We start from the raw sequence: 22,603 nt of genomic DNA, 5'->3' as shown, positions 1-22,603 counted from the left end.
TATAAACTGTGGGTCTGTGAAACTGTAGGCCCGTCTAGTTGAGAGTTTACGGTAGTAGAGGCGCTGTACCAGCTGATCTGTCATTTCACAGTTCCACCGGGCTACAGAGCAGTTACTTCTGTTGTTCTCACTGAATACATTTTCTTGTTGTTGTCAAACTCTAATCATGTCTTCGATCATCAGGAAGATAATTAACACCAGTAAAGCGCCAGCAGCTATCGGGCCGTACAGGTAGGTGGTCTGTGCAGCTTTTAGCACACTGTTCATCTACACGTGTTGAACTACTTTTTATCAAATCAAATCAAATCGATCGCAATACACATATTTATCAGATGTTATTGTGGTTGTAGCGAAATGCTTTGTGTTCCCAGCTTCAACAGCGCAGTAATATCTAACAGTGTAGGAACGCGATGTAAAATAATGGAATATAGAAATATTAGGACGAGCAATGTCGGAGTAAGGAGTATTTATGTGTGTATATATATACTAGGAATAGTATATTATTGTTTGCATTCATTCAGTAAGCAACTGTTTTGAACATTGTCCGTGTGTCTGCACAGGGTACAATGAATCATAAATGTATTGGCATTTATGTTCTGTCTGTGAAGGGACATTCTCGGTCTGTTACGGTAGGGGAGGTGTCACCCCTTTTACCCAATAATCGTGGGAGGTGGAGCTGTGGCGCTACTGTAAACTGGAGAGACAGCTTTTGGTTTTATTTCAGGTTAAAGTGCTTTTTAAACTGAAGGCATGTGACTGGCAGAGTTGGCACGGAGGGTATGTGTTGGAATGGAGTATTATGTCGACTGGCAGTGTCGCTGCGCACTCTACGTTCCCTTAAAAGTGTATTGTATTACACACTATATTATATTACATCACATTCAGAAATAAATAGTCCCCAGTATGGTTGCTCAGGTTTGGTTTTTTTCCCCAAAAAAATATTTCACCTTTATTTAACCAGGTAGGCTAGTTGAGAACAAGTCCTTTATTTAACCAGGTAGGCTAGTAGAGAACAAGTCCTTTATTTAACCAGGTAGGCTAGTAGAGAACAAGTCCTTTATTTAACCAGGTAGACCAGTTGAGAACAAGTTCTCATTTACAACTGCGACCTGGCCAAGATAAAGCAAAGCAGTTTGACACAGACAACAACACAGAGTAACACATGGAGTAAAACAAACATACAGTCAATAATACAGTAGAACAATAAGTCTATATACAATGTGAGCAAATGAGGTGAGATAAGGGAGGTAAAGGCAATAAATAGGCCATGGTGGCGAAGTAAATACAAAATAGCAAGTAAAACACTGGAATGGTAGAATATAGCATTATGGAATGTAGTTTAACCAGTAGGTGGCAGTAAAGTATCAATTTAGATTTCCTGGAAAGTCAAACTACAGTGTTAATTGTGTTCTGGATGGAAAAGACTGAGGAAATTATATGGTTTGCTTCATTTAGGTAGTAGTAGTAGTAGTAGTATCTATAATATCTTGAATGTGACAGAGATAACATTTCACCTGCCCCATGTTACATGTCTTATCAGCTGTCCAGTCCTGTGTTCATATTCGTTGTTCTGTCGGTCCAGCCAGGCGGTGGTGGTGGACAGGACCATGTATGTGTCAGGCCAGCTGGGGATGGACCCTGCCTCTGGTCAGCTGGTGGAAGGAGGGGTCCAGGCTCAGACCAAACAGGTGAGGTGAAGCTTAGAACCCCCTCTCCTCCTCCTCTTCCTCCTCCTCCTCTTCCTCAGTTACAACCACAAGACATAGAACAGGGATGTAGCAGATGGGGGGGGGGGGGGGGGGTCTGTGAAACTCACTCCTGGGTCAGATGCTTCAGGAGGTCGGTCATCAGTGGTGAGACTGGGTGAGATGCTTCAGGAGGTCGGTCATCAGTGGTGAGACTGGGTGAGATGCTTCAGGAGGTCATCAGTGGTGAGACTGGGTGAGATGCTTCAGGAGGTCGGTCATCAGTGGTGAGACTGGGTGAGATGCTTCAGGAGGTCATCAGTGGTGAGACTGGGCGAGATGCTTCAGGAGGTCGGTCATCAGTGGTGAGACTGGGTGAGATGCTTCAGGAGGTCGGTCATCAGTGGTGAGACTGGGTGAGATGCTTCAGGAGGTCGGTCATCAGTGGTGAGACTGGGTGAGATGCTTCAGGAGGTCGGTCATCAGTGGTGAAACTGGGTGAGATGCTTCAGGAGGTCGGTCATCAGTGGTGAGACTGGGCGAGATGCTTCAGGAGGTCGTCATCAGTGGTGAGACTGGGCGAGATGCTTCAGGAGGTCGGTCATCAGTGGTGAGACTGGGTGAGATGCTTCAGGAGGTCATCAGTGGTGAGACTGGGCGAGATGCTTCAGGAGGTTGTGTGTGTTTGCGAGGCAGATGTCCTGGGTTCGAGCCTCTGTATCAGCAGAATCAGGAGGAAGCGGTACTCGTTAAGCGAGCAGAACGACATCTTTTACACTCGTTCAATATCAAAGTTAATTGAAAATGTAGGAATAAGATTTACCCCTAAACAATCTCTTCTCTATCACGGGGCGGCAGCAGGTAGCCTAGTGATTAGACCGTTGGGCTAGTAACCGAAAGGTTGCTGGATCAAATCCCCGAGCTGACAAGGTAAAAATCAGTTGTTCTGCCGCTGAACAAGGCAGTTAACCCGCTGTTCCCCGGGCCCTGAACAAGGCTGTTAACCCGCTGTTCCCCGGGCCCTGAACAAGGCAGTTAACCCACTGTTCCCCGGGCCCTGAACAAGGCAGTTAACCCACTGTTCCCCGGGCCCCGTGGATGGCGATTATAGCAGTTAAATGCGGAAGACACATTTCAGTTGAATGCAATTCCCTTTCCCTCTATTTCTATCCCATACAGGCTCTGGTGAACATGGGGGAGATCCTGAAAGAAGCAGGGTGTGGATATGACAGTGGTAAGTTTTATGTTATTTTGTAAAAACTAGTATCATGTTGTTTGTAAACTGTAAAACCATTAATTTCCAGATTTTTATTTTCCCACAGTCGTGAAAACCACGGTTCTTTTGGCTGACATGAATGACTTCGTCAGTGTAAATGATGTCTATAAAACATGTAAGTTTCTCTGTTGGGGTCCTTCTTGTTTAATTCTCTGAATATTCATGTTGTTGGGGTCCTTCTTGTTTAATTCTCTGAATATTCATGTTGTTGAGATCCTTCTTGTTGAATTCTATGAATATTCATGTTGTTGGGGTCCTTCTTGTTGAATTCTCTGAATATTCATGTTGTTGGGATCCTTCTTGTTGAATCCTCTGAATATTCATATTGTTGGGATCCTCCTTGTTTTGTTAAGCTGATATTTATTAGTCTTCTGTAGGTTCTGACACTTCACATAGTGTCCACAAGGTGTCACTGTTTCCCAAGAGACTGAGTATGGTATGGAAGGAAGGCGGATGATCATTTTTGTGTATGTGGCACTTCCCTTGAGTAGGTTTGAGCACTGCCATGACAGTGACTAGAGTTAAAAGTAGAGTTACCTACCATCATACAGATTCAGTCAGCATCTACAACTCACTAACCTGATTGGCTACGTAAGACGAGTCCCCTACAACTTGGACTGCATGTAGGCTAGGATGAGAGAAAGGCCTTTATTACTATAGTTACAACTGAATACTATGGGATACTGTCAGCATCACTCCCAGAGTACATACCTTGTTATTCTACCATTTTAATGGCAGTGAGGGCTAGGAGACCCCTGCTGAAGAGATGATGTGACAACTCTGCTTTAGACCCTCCTCCACTAGGGCCCCTACACCAGTAGACCCTCCTCTGATAGGCCCCCTACACCAGTAGACCCTCCTCTGATAGGCCCCCTACACCAGTAGACCCTCCTCTGATAGGCCCCCTACACCAGTAGACCATCCTCCACTAGGGCCCCTACACCAGTAGACCCTCCTCTGATAGGCCCCCTACACCAGTAGACCCTCCTCTGATAGGCCCCCTACACCAATAGACCCTCCTCTGATAGGCCCCCTACACCAATAGACTCTCCTCTGATAGGCCCCCTACACCAGTAGACCCTCCTCTGATAGGCCCCCTACACCAGTAGACCATCCTCTGATAGGCCCCCTACACCAGTAGACCCTCCTCTGATAGGCCCCCTACACCAGTGTTTACTGTAGAGAGGTCTAACTCTCCTATCATCTGTGTTTACTGTAGAGAGGTCTAACTCTCCTATCATCTGTGTTTACTGTAGAGAGGTCTAACTCTCCTATCATCTGTGTTTACTGTAGAGAGGTCTAACTCTCCTGTCATCTGTGTTTACTGTAGAGAGGTCTAACCCTCCCTATCATCTGTGTTTACTGTAGAGAGGTCTAACTCTCCTATCATCTGTGTTTACTGTAGAGAGGTCTAACTCTCCTATCATCTGTGTTTACTGTAGAGAGGTCTAACTCTCCTGTCATCTGTGTTTACTGTAGAGAGGTCTAACTCTCCTATCATCTGTGTTTACTGTAGAGAGGTCTAACTCTCCCTATCATCTGTGTTTACTGTAGAGAGGTCTAACTCTCCCTATCATCTGTGTTTACTGTAGCCATATTGTCTGTACTGCATGTAGATGATGTGTAAATGACTCTGTCTATATTCTGTCTGTATATATTGTCTATTTCTGGCAGCACCGCTTCACCAAGTCATTCCAGGTACAGGGCCTTCAGACAGTATTCAGTCCACATCCCTTGACTTTTTCCACATTGTGTTGTTTTACAGCCTAAATTTTAAGATGGATTACATTTCATTCTGTCACTGGCCTACACACAACACCCCATAATGTGAAATTGGAATTATCTTATTTTCAATTTTTACAAATGAATTCAAAATGGAAAAAACGAAAATGTTTTGAGCCAATAAGTATCAACTCTCTGTATGCTTGTAATCGTTAAGGACTGGGGAGTTTTTCAGCATCACGAAATAAACAGAATGGAGCGAAGCACAGAACAACAGCCTGGAGGAGCACCTGGATCAGTCTGCTTTCCACCAGACACTGAGACATGAAGCACAGAACAACATCCTAGAATAAGACCTGGATCAGTCTGCTTTCCACCAGACACTGGGACATGAAGCACAGAACAACATCCTAGAATAAGACCTGGATCAGTCTGCTTTCCACCAGACACTGGGACATGAAGCACAGAACAACATCCTGGAGGAGCACCTGGATCAGTCTGCTTTCCACCAGACACTGAGACATGAAGCACAGAACAACATCCTGGAGGAGCACCTGGATCAGTCTGCTTTCCACCAGACACTGAGACATGAAGCACAGAACAACATCCTAGAATAAGACCTGGTTCAGTCTGCTTTCCACCAGACACTGGGACATGAAGCACAGAACAACATCCTGGAGGAGCACCTGGATCAGTCTGCTTTCCACCAGACACTGGGACATGAAGCACAGAACAACATCCTGGAGGAGCACCTGGATCAGTCTGCTTTCCACCAGACACTGAGACATGAAGCACAGAACAACATCCTAGAATAAGACCTGGATCAGTCTGCTTTCCACCAGACACTGGGACATGAAGCACAGAACAACATCCTGGAGGAGCACCTGGATCAGTCTGCTTTCCACCAGACACTGGGAGATGAATTCACCTTTCAGCAGGACAATAACCTAAAACACAAGACCAAATCTACACTGGAGTTACTTACCAAAAAGACAGTGAATGTTCCTGAGTGGCCGAGTTACAGTTTTGACTTAAATCTGCTTGAAAATCTATGTCAAGACTTGAAAATGGCTGTCTAGCAATGATCAACAACCAATTTGACAGAGCTTGAATCATTCTGAAAAGAATAATGGTTAAATATTGTACAATCCAGGTGTGTAAAGCTCTTAGATTTACCCAGAAAGACTCACAGCTGTAATCGCTACCAAAGGTGATTCTAACATGTATTGACTCGGGGTATCTAATCAAGATATATTTCTCATACGTTTTTGCAAATATTTACATTTGTCTTCCACTTTGATGTTGGAGTATTTTGTGTAGATCGTTGACAAAATTTAAATCCATTTTAATCCCACTTTTGTAACACAACAAAATGTGGGAAAAAGTCCAGGGGTGTGAATACTTTCTGAAGGACACTAAATATACTTGGTCAATAAAAGGTCATTCTGATTGTGATTCTAACACACTAAGACCCCCCCTCCCCCCTCCCATAATGCACCTCACATTTCACACAACATCTCTGTTCTATATAAAGATCATTATATTGGATGTCCTGGGTAAACTGAATGCTGAGTTTCCATTACCCAGGTCCAACCAGGCGTTTAATTAAGTCTCGTACCAGATGTACAGTATGTAACCGTGTTCCTCTCCTCTTTAGTCTTCAGCAGTAGCTTCCCAGCGAGGGCTGCCTACCAGGTCGCTGCTCTGCCCAGGGTGAGGATCTGACTGGTTCATCTCAGTACACTGTTTCTATGGCAATACAGAACCTAACCATGTCATGTTACTGACAACAAAGCTGAGAAGTACCTGAATTATATTTTTGTGTCTCTGTGTGTGACTCTCTCTCTGACTCTCTCTCTCTGACTCTCTCTCTGACTCTCTCTCTCTGACTCTGTGACTCTGACTCTTTCTGTCTGTGACTCTCTCTCTCTGTGTGACTCTCTCTGTGTGACTCTCTCTCTCTCTGACTCTCTCTCTGTGACTCACTCTCTCTGTGACTCTCTCTCACTGACTCTCTCTCTCTCTCTCTCTCTCTCTCTCTGTGACTCTATCTGACTCTCTCTGTGACTCTGTCTGTGACTCTCTCTGTCTGTGACTCTCTGTCTGTGACTCTCTCTGTGACTCTCTCTCTCTGACTCTCTCACACTCTCTCTCACTCTCACTCTCTCTCTCTCTCAGGGTGGGCTTGTAGAGATTGAAGCTGTGGCTGTCCTGGGCCCTCTGACTGAGGTCTCTTGATGTTAACCTACACGTCAGCGACAGAACAGGAAAATCAACAACTCCCATGAACCATAAAATGACGTGCCATCGTATAGAGAATCATTTCCATTGGTTAATACCGGTCCAATAAAACATCACTTCCTGGTTTTACTTGATGGTTTAAAAATAGAGTCAAAAACAAATGAATAGAATGAATGTAGCTCTTTTCCACATGATTAAAGCGCTGAGTGAGTTTATTGGTCAATACATCTGTGACATTCTGTAGCAGGTTCTACAGCATCATTCCTATTGGCTGCTGAGGTGTGACCTACGCGATGAGGTAATGGTCCAGGTACTTCCTGACTGAATGTTCCTGCCTGACCACGGTTGCTCACCATGTCATCAACTGTGCAGTCAGGCATCAGATGACTATAGATGATGTGGTCAGCTGATACCTTAACTACCTATCCAGGTATTATATGATGTGGTTAGCTGATACCTTAACTACCTATCCAGGTATTATATGATGTGGTTAGCTGATACCTTAACTACCTATCCAGGTATTATATGATGTGGTTAGCTGATACCTTAACTACCTATCCAGGTATTAACTACCTATCCAGGTATCAGATGATGTGGTTAGCTGATACCTTAACTACCTATCCAGGTATTAACTACCTATCCAGGTATCAGATGATATGTTAACTACCTATCCAGGTATCAGATGATATGTTAACTACCTATCCAGGTATCAGATGATATGTTAACTACCTATCCAGGTATCAGATGATATGTTAACTACCTATCCAGGTATTTGTAGATCTGGTGTGTCAGCAGCGTAGTCCGGCAGGAATCCAACCTGTGTGCTGCCATGGCATTATAGCCTGATACCCCTCTTTCTCCAGCTCCAAACCAAACCCTTCCCCTCTCTCTCTCTCTCTCCAGCTCCAAACCAAACCCAGTCTAGGTATTAGTAAACAAAGCTTTATTTCGACTGTACAGACAGTTAGTGCAGAATACACAAAGCTCTTATCAGAACGAATATATTACAGAAGAACAGCGACCACTGTTTCAGGGTCTGGAAAAGAAAATAAACTTTTTAATCCTATTGCCCAACACACAGTCACACACCTAGTAAAAAAATCAGTCTCTCTACAATGGCATGCAGAGCCATTCAGTTCAGGGGAGAGGTTTACAGACTGAACCCTTGAGGAAATGCCAGCTAGGTATTAAGAGTCTTCAAAGTCGTTGTTCAGGATGAACCAGACTCCTGTGGCTGTCTATCTACTACCAGGACCATTGAAGAATCTTTATTCTTTTGCATCTCAGCCAGAGGTGGTTGTAGAGGAGCTGCAGTGTGTCTATGCATTGGCTCAGTAGTATGTCTGTGTATGAAGGTAACAGATTATTCCCAGGTGAAGAGAGGACAGGTAAAAGTGGAAACCTACAAAGTGGCAGCTCTTGTAACTCCATGTTATGATAAATAACAAAAAAAAGGTAGAAATCAAAGTTTAAATAACTTATTTTTTAACCGTTGAGCGTTTTTCACTCTGAATGGTTCATTTACCATCTACGACATTAGATTTGGTACATCATGTCCTGCTGCATCGATCAGGACTCGTCCTCAAACAGACAGACTCATCATGATTCTATATATAGTGACGTTTTGAAACAAACAAGGTGAGAAAGAGGAGAACAAACAGACTGAGTTGACAAAACATTAAGAACACCTGTTCTCTTTCCATGACAGACTGACCAGGTGAATCCAGGTGAAAGCTATGATCCCTTATTGATGTTCCACCTGTTAAATCCACTTCAAATCAGGGTAGATGAGGGGGAGGAGACGAGTTAAAGGAGGATTTTTAAGCTTTTAGACAGTTGAGACATGGATTGTGTGTGTGTGGCTTTAAGTGCCTTTTGAACGGGGTATGGTAGTCGGTGCCAGGCGCACCGGTTTGTGTCAAGAACTGCAACGCTGCTGGGTTTTTCCACGCTCAACAGTTTCCCGTGTGAATCAAGAATGTTCCACCACCCAAAGGACATCCAGCCAACTGGACACAACTGTGGGGAAGCATTGGAGTCAACATGGACCAGCATCCCTGTGGAACGCTTTCAACACCTGGTAGAGTCCATGTCCTGATGAATTGAGTCTGTTCTGAGGGGAAAAATGGATACAACTCAATGTTAGGAAGGTGTTCTTAATGTTTTGTCCACTCAGTGTAAAGTCTCTCCTCAACATTACACTGTACACTCCAGGTCTACCGTTAACCGCTTAGTATTACAGATCTACCTGTTAAATAACCGTATTGAAGTAATCATTCATTCATGAATGACTTCCACATTAGCAGGGTTCAGTCTAGTCCAGAAGAACAGTTGTTAGATTGTTTGGCTCGTCTTCCTCTTTCAGAGCAGCTAGTAAAAAAGTAAAGTAGTAATTTATTATGGAACGTTCTCCCGCCGAGAAGCTGTTCAACACAACGTCGACTCCGTATTGACAACCTTAAAGTGACAGTGTAGTCTGACTGCGTCTGAACCTGAACTTCACAGTTGTTGCTAATGTAGAGCATCGTTTGGCTTCACCACAGCCGTCTGTTAGAGAGAGTCAGGTGTCAGCTGGAAGCCCAGGTGGCTCCGGGTAATTAGGAGTCAGAGAGTTCAGCTGGAAGCCCAGGTGGCTCCAGGTAATTAGGAGTCAGAGAGTTCAGTTGGAAGCCCAGGTGGCTCCAGGTTATTGGGAGTCAGTGTTCAGTTGGAAGCCCAGGTGGCTCCAGGTAATTAGGAGTCAGAGAGTTCAGCTGGAAGCCCAGGTGGCTCCAGGTAATTAGGAGTCAGAGAGTTCAGTTGGAAGCCCAGGTGGCTCCAGGTAATTGGGAGTAAACGTTCAGGTGGAAGCCCAGGTGGCTCCAGGTAATTGGGAGTCAGTGTTCAGTTGGAAGCCCAGGTGGCTCCAGGTAATTAGGAGTCAGTGTTCAGTTGGAAGCCCAGGTGGCTCCAGGTAATTGGGAGTAAACGTTCAGGTGGAAGCCCAGGTGGCTCCAGGTAATTGGGAGTAAACGTTCAGGTGGAAGCCCAGGTGGCTCCAGGTAATTGGGAGTAAACGTTCAGGTGGAAGCCCAGGTGGCTCCAGGTAATTGGGAGTCAGAGAGTTCGGTTGGAAGCCCAGGTGGCACCAGGTAATTGGGAGTCAGAGAGTTCGGTTGGAAGCCCAGGTGGCTCCAGGTAATTGGGAGTCAGAGAGTTCGGCTGGAAGCCCAGGTGGCTCCAGGTAATTGGGAGTCAGAGAGTTCGGTTGGAAGCCCAGGTGGCTCCAGGTAATTGGGAGTCAGAGAGTTCGGTTGGAAGCCCAGGTGGCTCCAGGTTATTGGGAGTCAGAGAGTTCGGTTGGAAGCCCAGGTGGCTCCAGGTTATTGGGAGTCAGAGAGTTCGGTTGGAAGCCCAGGTGGCTCCAGGTTGTTGGGAGTAAACGTTCAGGTTGGAAGCCCAGGTGGCTCCAGGTAATTGGGAGTCAGAGAGTTCGGTTGGAAGCCCAGGTGGCTCCAGGTAATTGGGAGTCAGAGAGTTCGGCTGGAAGCCCAGGTGGCTCCAGGTAATTGGGAGTCAGAGAGTTCGGTTGGAAGCCCAGGTGGCTCCAGGTTATTGGGAGTCAGAGAGTTCGGTTGGAAGCCCAGGTGGCTCCAGGTTATTGGGAGTCAGAGAGTTCGGTTGGAAGCCCAGGTGGCTCCAGGTTATTGGGAGTCAGAGAGTTCAGTTGGAAGCCCAGGTGGCTCCAGGTTATTGGGAGTCAGAGAGTTCGGTTGGAAGCCCAGGTGGCTCCAGGTTATTGGGAGTCAGAGAGTTCGGTTGGAAGCCCAGGTGGCTCCAGGTTACATGGTAGTTATTGCCAATAGAGGAAGAAAAGGTGATCCATCCATATTTCCAGGATGTGAAGGCACTTTGGTGACAAGACTTAGGCTACGTCTGAAATTACACCCTATCCCCTAAAATCAGGGAATTAGGTGCCATTTTGGACACACCCTGGACAGTAATATGTATTGAACTGGTCTATCATCGTTGTTGCAGATGAGTGTGTGTGTGTTTTCCAGTAGCCTTTTTAACTTCATGGTCTTTGGGTTGTGCATCCTGTCTAACAGATCTTCTCTGGAATGTTAAAAACTGAGGTTTTATCCAAGGAGCTTGTGTTTCCCTGGCCACTGAAAGACAAGAACAAAATGTTTTATTTTAGTTACATATGCTTGTATATTGAGTAACATAAGTAAATTTATTCAATAACCAGGTTAATTAGATTCCTTGTTCATAGACGTTAAGCTTGTATGCCCCCTAATATATACACACACATCATCAAGTCCTTGAAATTGGGGAAATTCAAAAATAATTGATATTCAATGAAAAGATCCAAATAATGTTGTTTTACATTGAATTTGCTTCGTGGCATGCCACCATCTGTGAGAATAGATTCATGTTTTTAATGTCTGTTCTGTCTGAGGGAGAGGGGGTCTTACCAGCAGCCTCCTCGGTTTGACCTCTCTTCTTAGTTCTGTTTCTTGTCTTTCTCTGCTTCCTGTGCCACTCCTGCCAACACCAAGGCCGCTGCTTCCTGTGCCACCTCAGACACAACCACCGGGACACCTGGGAAAAACAACACACACACCAGGAAATCAACGCCTGGCTAGTCGTGTGTGTGTGAAGTTAATGTGTGACATTCCAACATGACTGGTCTTCGGTGTCATTGAACTGTTAACATAGAACAACAAAGACGTAGCAGAGAGCCTAGAGTCAAACCTCTCTCTGTTACCAGAACATCTTGGTGAAGGCTGACAAAGCAGAGAGCCTAGAGTCAAACCTCTCTGTTACCAGAACATCTTGGTGAAGGCTGACAAAGCAGAGAGCCCAGAGTCAAACCTCTCTGTTACCAGAACATCTTGGTGAAGGCTGACAAAGCAGAGAGCCTAGAGTCAAACCTCTCTGTTACCAGAACATCTTGGTGAAGGCTGACAAAGCAGAGAGCCCAGAGTCAAACCTCTCTGTTACCAGAACATCTTGGTGAAGGCTGACAAAGCAGAGAGCCTAGAGTCAAACCTCTCTGTTACCAGAACATCTTGGTGAAGGCTGACAAAGCAGAGAGCCCAGAGTCAAACCTCTCTCTGTCACCAGAACATCTTGTTCAGCAGAACCAGCTTGGTGAATAGCCTGGTTATAAGGTGTGGGTCCAACCATGCAAACAGCATGCACCACAGAGAGACAGAGAGAGAGAGTTATGCAAGGGGTGGGTCTCTCTCTCGCTCTTTCTCTCTCTGGCTGAAAAGGACAGTTTGTTCTTTCTGTGTTTGTCAGACAGACAGTCAGACAGACAGACAGTCAGTCAGTCAGTCAGTCAGTCAGTCAGTCTCTCTACTGCTCACTCTGCATGTCTGGTTAAGTAGTGACAGTTATCCTTATTTGTAATGTCATTGATCACCATTTTACATCCAACAATCAACGGTTTATATAAAACCCAGTTTTCCCTCGGTCTGCCAGGTGTTAGTATGTATAGTTATACAGTAGCAGTGGATATCCTGGTAGTGGATATAAGGTAACAGTACCAGTGGATATCCTGGTAGTGGATATAAGGTAACAGATACAGTGGATATCCTGGTAGTGGATATAAGGTAACAGTACCAGTGGATATCCTGGTAGTGGATATAAGGTACCAGTACCAGTGGATATCCTGGTAGTGGATATAAGGTACCAGTACCAGTGGATATCCTGGTAGTGGATATAAGGTAACAGTACCAGTGGATATCCTGGTAGTGGATATAAGGTAACAGATACAGTGGATATCCTGGTAGTGGATATAAGGTACCAGTACCAGTGGATATCCTGGTAGTGGATATAAGGTACCAGTACCAGTGGATATCCTGGTAGTGGATATAAGGTAACAGTACCAGTGGATATCCTGGTAGTGGATATAAGGTAACAGTACCAGTGGATATCCTGGTAGTGGATATAAGATAACAGAACTTTGGGCTCATCACATTTTCCTGGGCAGCACTACATAGATGGGTTACCTATAGCTAAACACTGTAGCTAAACATAGCCCTGAAACAGCATGGCTTTCCTCTGTGACTCAGGGGAAATCTCTCCAACTCAGACAGGCATGCTGGACTTGTCTTCACCCTCATTTAAACACAGAATAGATTTCACTATCTGCTCTACTAAAAGAAAGAGGGCTGATTCATGCTACAACTGTGATTATGAACATTTTATTGTGAAGATTCTACAGTGATTGAAGATTGTGAAGATTCTATTGTGATTGTAAAGATTCTATTGTGATTGTGAAGATTCTATTGTAATTGTAAAGATTCTATTGTGATTGTGAAGATTCTATTGTGATTGTGAAGATTCTATTGTGAAGATTCTATTGTGATTGTGAAGATTCTATTGTGAAGATTCTACTGTGATTGTGAAGATTCTATTGTCAAGATTCTACTGTGATTGTGAAGATTCTATTGTGAAGATTCTACTGTGATTGTGAAGATTCTATTGTCAAGATTCTACTGTGATTGTGAAGATTCTATTGCGAAGATTCTACTGTGATTGTGAAGATTCTATTGTGAAGATTCTACTGTGATTGTGAAGATTCTATTGTGAAGATTCTAGTGTGAAGATTCTATTCTGAAGATTATATTCTGAAGATTCTACTGTGATTGTGAAGATTCTATTGTGATTGTGAAGATTCTACTGTGATTGTGAAGATTCTATTGCGGTTGTGAAGATTCTATTGTGACTGTGAAGATTCTATTGTGACTGTGAAGATTCTATTGTGACTGAAGATTCTATTGTGACTGTGAAGATTCTATTGTGACTGTGAAGATTCTATTGTGACTGAAGATTCTATTGTGGTTGTGAAGATTCTATTGTGGTTGTGAAGATTCTATTGTGGTTGTGAAGATTCTATTGTGATTGTGAAGATTCTACTGTGACTGTAGAGATTTTATGGTGAGGGTCTGACATGCTTTGGCCAGAACAGCGAGGGAATAACCTCATCTCAACTATTCCGTGACAAGGGGCCATAAATAAACCTAAATGATCTATACATGAAGGCTACTACAAGTCACTAGACTGACTCCATTCTGCTCTGCTCTCTCAACGGTCACGTCAAAATGTACAGTTCACTAGACAAACATTTGCATCAGAACTGAGGAGTGGGGACAGAGGACATTAACATGGTTTATGTAATCCCAGGCAACAGTGCAGAAGTCTTATCTGGGTAATTCACAGAGCACAATGAGAGAGGGGGGAGAGAGAGGGAGAGAGAGGGGGGAGAGAAAGAGAGAGAGAGAGGGGAGAGAAAGAGAGAGAGGGTGTCTCAGACTGCCTGACTGGGGCTATTGTGTTGGTCAGGGCCTCAGGAAGAAGTGGCACACTAGAACAGCTTTTAGTCCTTCAGTAGAGACTACTGCAGTCAGTGACGGTGTCGGATACCTCCCCCTAGTCGGTGACGGTGTCGGATACCTCCCCCTAGTCGGTGACGGTGTCTGATACCTCCCCCAAGTCGGTGACGGTGTCGGATACCTCCCCCTAGTCGGTGTCGGATACCTCCCCCTAGTCGGTGACGGATACCTCCCCCTAGTCGGTGACGGTGTCAGATACCTCCCCCTAGTCGGTGTCTGATACCTCCCCCTAGTCGGTGACGGAGTCGGATACCTCCCCCTAGTCGGTGACGGTGTCTGATACCTCCCCCTAGTCGGTGTCGGATACCTCCCCCTAGTCGGTGACGGAGTCGGATACCTCCCCCTAGTCGGTGACGGTGTCTGATACCTCCCCCTAGTCGGTGTCGGATACCTCCCCCTAGTCGGTGTCGGATACCTCCCCCTAGTCGGTGACGGAGTCGGATACCTCCCCCTAGTCGGTGACGGTGTCTGATACCTCCCATTAGTCGGTGTCTGATACCTCCCTCTAGTCGTTGTCGGTGTCGGATACCTCCCACTAGTCGGTGACGGATACCTCCCCCTAGTCGGTGTCTGATACCTCCTCCTAGTCGGTGACGGAGTCGGATACCTCCCCCTAGTCGGTGACGGTGTCGGATCCCTCCCCTAGTCGGTGACGGTGTCTGATACCTCCTCCTAGTCGGTGACGGTGTCTGATACCTCCCCCTAGTCGGTGACGGAGTCGGATACCTCTCCCTAGTCGGTGACGGAGTCGGATACCTCCCCCTAGTCGGTGACGGAGTCGGATACCTCCCCCTAGCCGGTGACGGTGTCGGATACCTCCCCCTAGTCGGTGACGGTGTCTGATACCTCCCCCTAGTCGGTGTCGGATACCTCCCCCTAGTCGGTGTCAGATACCTCCCCCTAGTCGGTGACGGAGTTGGATACCTCCCCCTAGTCGGTGACGGTGTCTGATACCTCCCCCTAGTCGGTGTCGGATACCTCCCCCTAGTCGGTGTCGGAGTCGGATACCTCCCCCTAGTCGGTGACGGTGTCTGATACCTCCCCCTAGTCGGTGTCGGATACCTCCCCCTAGTCGGTGACGGAGTCGGATACCTCCCCCTAGTCGGTGACGGTGTCTGATACCTCCCCCTAGTCGGTGTCGGATACCTCCCCCTAGTCGGTGTCGGATACCTCCCCCTAGTCGGTGACGGAGTCGGATACCTCCCCCTAGTCGGTGACGGTGTCTGATACCCCCCCTTAGTCGGTGTCTGATACCTCCCTCTAGTCGTTGTCGGTGTCGGATACCTCCCACTAGTCGGTGACGGATACCTCCCCCTAGTCGGTGTCTGATACCTCCTCCTAGTCGGTGACGGAGTCGGATACCTCCCCCTAGTCGGTGACGGTGTCGGATCCCTCCCCCTAGTCGGTGACGGTGTCTGATACCTCCTCCTAGTCGGTGACGGTGTCTGATACCTCCCCCTAGTCGGTGACGGAGTCGGATACCTCTCCCTAGTCGGTGACGGAGTCGGATACCTCCCCCTAGTCGGTGACGGAGTCGGATACCTCCCCCTAGCCGGTGACGGTGTCGGATACCTCCCCCTAGTCGGTGACGGTGTCTGATACCTCCCCCTAGTCGGTGTCGGATACCTCCCCCTAGTCGGTGTCGGAGTCGGATACCTCCCCCTAGTCGGTGACGGTGTCTGATATCTCCCCCTAGTCGGTGTCTGATACCTCCCTCTAGTCGGAGTCGGTGTCGGATCCCTCCCCCTAGTCGGTGTCTGATACCTCCCCCTAGTCGGTGTCTGATACCTCCCCCTAGTCGGTGTCTGATACCTCCCCCTAGTCGGTGTCTGATACCTCCTCCTAGTCGGTGACGGAGTCGGATACCTCCCCCTAGTCGGTGACGGGGTCGGATACCTCCCCCTAGTCGGTGACGGTGTCGGATACCTCCTCCTAGTCGGTGACGGTGTCGGATACCTCCCCCTAGCCGGTGACAGATACCTCCCCCTAGTCGGTGACGGTGTCGGATACCTCCCCCTAGCCGGTGACGGAGTCGGATACCTCCCCCTAGTCGGTGACGGGGTCGGATACCTCCCCCTAGTCGGTGACGGTGTCGGATACCCCCTCCTAGTCGGTGACGGTGTCTGATACCTCCCCCTAGTCGGTGACGGTGTCGGATACCCCCTCCTAGTCGGTGACGGATACCTCCCCCTAGTCGGTGACGGAGTCGGATACCTCCCCCTAGCCGGTGACGGGGTCGGATACCTCCCCCTAGCCGGTGACGGGGTCGGATACCTCCCCCTTGTCGGTGACGGTGTCGGATACCCCCTCCTAGTTGGTGACGGTGTCTGATACCTCCCCCTAGTCGGTGTCGGATACCTCCCCCTAGTCGGTGACGGTGTCGGATACCTCCCCCTAGTCGGTGTCGGATACCTCCCCCTAGTCGGTGACGGATACCTCCCCCTATTCGGTGTCGAATACCTCCCCCTAGTCGGTGACGGTGTCGGATACCTCCCCCTAGTCGGTGACGGTGTCGGATACCTCCCCCTAGCCGGTGACGGTGTCGGATACCTCCCCCTAGTCGGTGACGGTGTCGGATACCTCCCCCTAGTCGGTGACGGATACCTCCCCCTAGTCGGTGACGGTGTCGGATACCCCCTTCTAGTCGGTGACGGTGTCTGATACCTCCCCCTAGTTGGTGTCGGATACCTCCCCCTAGTCGGTGACGGTGTCGGATACCTCCCCCTAGTCGGTGACGGTGTCGGATACCTCCCCCTAGCCGGTGACGGTGTCGGATACCTCCTCCTAGTCGGTGACGGTGACGGATACCTCCCCCTAGTCGGTGACGGATACCTCCCCCTAGCCGCTGTCGGATACCTCCCCCTAGTCGGTGACGGTGTCTGATACCTCCCCCTAGTTGGTGTCGGATACCTCCCCCTAGTCGGTGACGGTGTCGGATACCTCCCCCTAGTCGGTGACGGTGTCTGATACCTCCCCCTAGTCGGTGACGGATACCTCCCCCTAGTCGGTGACGGTGTCTAATACCTCCTCCTAGTTGGTGACGGATACCTCCCCCTAGTCGGTGACGGATACCTCCCCCTAGTCGGTGTCGGATACCTCCCCCTAGTCGGTGACGGTGTCTAATACCTCCTCCTAGTCGGTGACGGTGTCTGATACCTCCTCCTAGTCGGTGACGGTGACGGATACCTCCCCCTAGTCAGTGACGGATACCTCCCCTTAGTCAGTGACGGAGTCGGATACCTCCCCCTAGTCGGTGTCGGATACCTCCCCCTAGCCGGTGACGGTGTCTGATACCTCCCCCTAGTCGGTGACGGATACCTCCCCCTAGTTGGTGACGGATACCTCCCCCTAGTCGGTGACGGAGTCGGTTACCTCCCCCTAGTCGGTGACGGAGTCGGATACCTCCCCCTAGTCGGGGACGGTGTCGGATACCTCCCCCTAGTCGGTGACGGATCCCTCCCCCTAGCCAGTGACGGAGTCGGATACCTCCCCCTAGTCGGTGTCTGATACCTCCCCCTAGTCGGTGTCTGATACCTCCCCCTAGTCGGTGACGGAGTCGGATACCTCCCCCTAATTGGTGTCGGATACCTCCCCCTAGTCGGTGTCGGATACCTCCCCCTAGTCGGTGACGGTGTCGGATACCTCCCCCTAGTCGGTGACGGTGTCGGATACCTCCCCCTAGCTGGTGACGGAGTCGGATACCTCCCCCTAGTCGGTGACGGTGTCGGATACCTCCCCCTAGTCGGTGACGGTGCCTGATACCTCCCCCTAGTCGGTGACGGATACCTCCCCCTAGTCGGTGACGGTGTCGGATACCCCCTCCTAGTCGGTGACGGTGTCTGATACCTCCCCCTAGTTGGTGTCGGATACCTCCCCCTAGTCGGTGACGGTGTCGGATACCTCCCCCTAGTCGGTGACGGTGTCGGATAACTCCCCCTAGCCGGTGACGGTGTCGGATACCTCCTCCTAGTCGGTGACGGTGTCGGATACCTCCCCCTAGTCGGTGACGGATACCTCGCCCTAGTCGGTGTCGAATTCCTCCCCCTAGCCGCTGTCGGATACCTCCCCCTAGTCGGTGACGGTGTCTGATACCTCCCCCTAGTTGGTGTCGGATACCTCCCCCTAGTCGGTGACGGTGTCGGATACCTCCCCCTAGTCGGTGACGGTGTCTGAGACCTCCCCCTAGTCGGTGACGGATACCTCCCCCTAGTTGGTGACGGATACCTCCCCCTAGTCGGTGTCGGATACCTCCCCCTAGTCGGTGACGGTGTCTGATACCTCCTCCTAGTTGGTGACGGTGTCTGATACCTCCTCCTAGTCGGTGACGGTGACGGATACCTCCCCCTAGTCAGTGACGGATACCTCCCCTTAGTCAGTGACGGAGACGGATACCTCCCCTTAGTCAGTGACGGAGTCGGATACCTCCCCCTAGTCGGTGTCGGATACCTCCCCCTAGCCGGTGACGGTGTCTGATACCTCCCCCTAGTCGGTGACGGATACCTCCCCCTAGTCGGTGACGGAGTCGGTTACCTCCCCCTAGTCGGTGACGGAGTCGGATACCTCCCCCTAGTCGGTGACGGTGTCGGATACCTCCCCCTAGTCGGTGACGGATACCTCCCCCTAGCCAGTGACGGAGTCGGATACCTCCCCCTAGTCGGTGTCTGATACCTCCCCCTAGTCGGTGTCTGATACCTCCCCCTAGTCGGTGACGGAGTCGGATACCTCCCCCTAGTCGGTGACGGATACCTCCCCCTAGTCGGTGACGGTGTCGGATACCTCCCCCTAGTCGGTGACGGTGTCTGATACCTCCTCCTAGTCGGTGACGGTGTCGGATACCTCCCCCTAGTCGGTGACGGAGTCGGATACCTAGACGGAGACCTCCCCCTAGTCGGTGACGGAGTCGGTTACCTTCCCCTAGTCGGTGACGGAGTCGGATACCTCCCCCTAGTCGGTGACGGAGTCGGTTACCTCCCCCTAGTCGGTGACGGTGTCGGATACCTCCCCCTAGTCGGTGACGGATACCTCCCCCTAGCCAGTGACGGAGTCGGATACCTCCCCCTAGTCGGTGTCTGATACCTCCCCCTAGTCGGTGTCTGATACCTACCCCTAGTCGGTGTCTGATACCTCCCCCTAGTCGGTGTCTGATACCTCCTCCTAGTCGGTGACGGAGTCGGATACCTCCCCCTAGTCGGTGTCGGATACCTCCCCCTAGTCGGTGACGGTGTCGGATACCTCCCCCTAGTCGGTGACGGTGTCTGATACCTCCTCCTAGTCGGTGACGGTGTCGGATACCTCCCCCTAGTCGGTGACGGAGTCGGATACCTCCCCCTAGCCGGTGACGGAGTCGGATACCTCGCCCTAGTTGGTGACGGATACCTCCCCCTAGCCGGTGACGGAGTCGGATACCTCCCCTAGCCGGTGACGGAGTCGGATACCTCCCCCTAGTCGGTGACGGTGTCGGATACCTCCCCCTAGTCGGTGACGGTGTCTGATACCTCCCCCTAGTCGGTGACGGATACCTCCCCCTAGTCGGTGACGGATACCTCCCCCTAGTCGGTGTCGGATACCTCCCCCTAGTCGGTGACGGTGTCGGATACCTCCCCCTAGTTGGTGATGGTGTCGGATACCTCCCCCTTGCCGGTGACGGTGTCGGATACCTCCTCCTAGTCGGTGACGGATACCTCCCCCTAGTCGTGTCGGATTCCTCCCCCTAGCCGGTGTCTGATACCTCCCCCTAGCCGGTGTCGGATACCTCCCCCTAGTCGGTGACGGTGTCGGATACCTCCCGTTAGTCGGTGACGGATACCTCCCCCTAGTCGTGTCGGATTCCTCCCCCTAGCCGGTGTCGGATACCTCCCCCTAGTCGGTGACGGTGTCGGATACCTCCCCCTAGTCGGTGACGGATACCTCCCCCTAGTCGGTGACGGTGTCGGATACCTCCCCCTAGTCGGTGACGGTGTCGGATACCTCCCCCTAGTCGGTGACGGTGTCGGATACCTCCCCCTAGTCGGTGACGGTGTCTGATACCTCCTCCTAGTCGGTGACGGTGTCTGATACCTCCTCCTAGTCGGTGACGGTGTCTGATACCTCCCCCTAGTCGGTGACGGTGTCTGATACCTCCTCCTAGTCGGTGACGGTGACGGATACCTCCCCCTAGTCAGTGACGGATACCTCCCCTTAGTCAGTGACGGAGACGGATACCTCCCCTTAGTCAGTGACGGAGTCGGATACCTCCCCCTAGTCGGTGTCGGATACCTCCCCCTAGCCGGTGACGGTGTCTGATACCTCCCCCTAGTCGGTGACGGATACCTCCCCCTAGTCGGTGACGGAGTCGGTTACCTCCCCCTAGTCGGTGACGGAGTCGGATACCTCCCCCTAGTCGGTGACGGTGTCGGATACCTCCCCCTAGTCGGTGACGGATACCTCCCCCTAGCCAGTGACGGAGTCGGATACCTCCCCCTAGTCGGTGTCTGATACCTCCCCCTAGTCGGTGTCTGATACCTCCCCCTAGTCGGTGACGGAGTCGGATACCTCCCCCTAGTCGGTGACGGATACCTCCCCCTAGTCGGTGACGGTGTCGGATACCTCCCCCTAGTCGGTGACGGTGTCTGATACCTCCTCCTAGTCGGTGACGGTGTCGGATACCTCCCCCTAGTCGGTGACGGAGTCGGATACCTAGACGGAGACCTCCCCCTAGTCGGTGACGGAGTCGGTTACCTTCCCCTAGTCGGTGACGGAGTCGGATACCTCCCCCTAGTCGGTGACGGAGTCGGTTACCTCCCCCTAGTCGGTGACGGTGTCGGATACCTCCCCCTAGTCGGTGACGGATACCTCCCCCTAGCCAGTGACGGAGTCGGATACCTCCCCCTAGTCGGTGTCTGATACCTCCCCCTAGTCGGTGTCTGATACCTCCCCCTAGTCGGTGTCTGATACCTCCCCCTAGTCGGTGTCTGATACCTCCTCCTAGTCGGTGACGGAGTCGGATACCTCCCCCTAGTCGGTGTCGGATACCTCCCCCTAGTCGGTGACGGTGTCGGATACCTCCCCCTAGTCGGTGACGGTGTCTGATACCTCCTCCTAGTCGGTGACGGTGTCGGATACCTCCCCCTAGTCGGTGACGGAGTCGGATACCTCCCCCTAGCCGGTGACGGAGTCGGATACCTCGCCCTAGTTGGTGACGGATACCTCCCCCTAGCCGGTGACGGAGTCGGATACCTCCCCTAGCCGGTGACGGAGTCGGATACCTCCCCCTAGTCGGTGACGGTGTCGGATACCTCCCCCTAGTCGGTGACGGTGTCTGATACCTCCCCCTAGTCGGTGACGGATACCTCCCCCTAGTCGGTGACGGATACCTCCCCCTAGTCGGTGTCGGATACCTCCCCCTAGTCGGTGACGGTGTCGGATACCTCCCCCTAGTTGGTGATGGTGTCGGATACCTCCCCCTTGCCGGTGACGGTGTCGGATACCTCCTCCTAGTCGGTGACGGATACCTCCCCCTAGTCGTGTCGGATTCCTCCCCCTAGCCGGTGTCTGATACCTCCCCCTAGCCGGTGTCGGATACCTCCCCCTAGTCGGTGACGGTGTCGGATACCTCCCGTTAGTCGGTGACGGATACCTCCCCCTAGTCGTGTCGGATTCCTCCCCCTAGCCGGTGTCGGATACCTCCCCCTAGTCGGTGACGGTGTCGGATACCTCCCCCTAGTCGGTGACGGATACCTCCCCCTAGTCGGTGACGGTGTCGGATACCTCCCCCTAGTCGGTGACGGTGTCGGATACCTCCCCCTAGTCGGTGACGGTGTCGGATACCTCCCCCTAGTCGGTGACGGTGTCTGATACCTCCTCCTAGTCGGTGACGGTGTCTGATACCTCCTCCTAGTCGGTGACGGTGTCTGATACCTCCCCCTAGTCGGTGACGGTGTCTGATACCTCCCCCTAGTCGGTGACGGATACCTCCCCCTAGTCGGTGACGGATACCTCCCCCTAGTCGGTGACGGTGTCGGATACCTCCCCCTAGTCGGTGACGGTGTCGGATACCTCCCCCTAGTCGGTGACGGTGTCTGATACCTCCTCCTAGTCGGTGACGGTGTCTGATACCTCCTCCTAGTCGGTGACGGTGTCTGATACCTCCCCCTAGTCGGTGACGGTGTCTGATACCTCCTCCTAGTCGGTGACGGTGACGGATACCTCCCCCTAGTCAGTGACGGATACCTCCCCTTAGTCAGTGACGGAGACGGATACCTCCCCTTAGTCAGTGACGGAGTCGGATACCTCCCCCTAGTCGGTGTCGGATA

At 50.7% G+C, this 22,603-nt stretch overlaps 2 protein-coding genes across 2 annotated transcripts in view; one reads left to right on the top strand and one right to left on the bottom strand.

The window, feature by feature from the left end:
- The first annotated feature begins 60 nt into the window (after window positions 1–60).
- On the top strand, window positions 61–7,147 carry LOC115187927 (2-iminobutanoate/2-iminopropanoate deaminase-like). The gene is made up of 6 exons (XM_029746995.1): window positions 61–231; window positions 1,583–1,688; window positions 2,865–2,919; window positions 3,008–3,076; window positions 6,341–6,396; window positions 6,862–7,147. The coding sequence occupies exons 1-6, from the start codon at window positions 167–169 to the stop codon at window positions 6,919–6,921; spliced, it is 411 nt and encodes a 136-aa protein (XP_029602855.1). The 5' UTR covers window positions 61–166; the 3' UTR covers window positions 6,922–7,147.
- A 703-nt stretch (window positions 7,148–7,850) lies between these two features.
- Window positions 7,851–22,603, bottom strand: part of LOC115187925 (skin secretory protein xP2) — a 36,907-nt gene continuing 22,154 nt past the window's right edge. The window contains exons 3-4 of the mRNA XM_029746994.1: window positions 11,382–11,508; window positions 7,851–11,072 (exon numbers count right to left, since the gene is read on the bottom strand). Coding sequence (XP_029602854.1) covers window positions 11,411–11,508 — 98 coding nt within the window. The 3' untranslated portion in view covers window positions 7,851–11,072; window positions 11,382–11,410. The remainder of the gene's footprint in view (window positions 11,073–11,381; window positions 11,509–22,603) is intronic.

The sequence above is a fragment of the Salmo trutta genome, unplaced genomic scaffold (assembly GCF_901001165.1).
Source record: "Salmo trutta unplaced genomic scaffold, fSalTru1.1, whole genome shotgun sequence".
NCBI lineage: Eukaryota > Metazoa > Chordata > Actinopteri > Salmoniformes > Salmonidae > Salmo > Salmo trutta.
The sequence above is the reverse complement of the archived record's forward strand: the minus strand, read 5'-3'. Positions and strand labels throughout refer to the sequence as shown.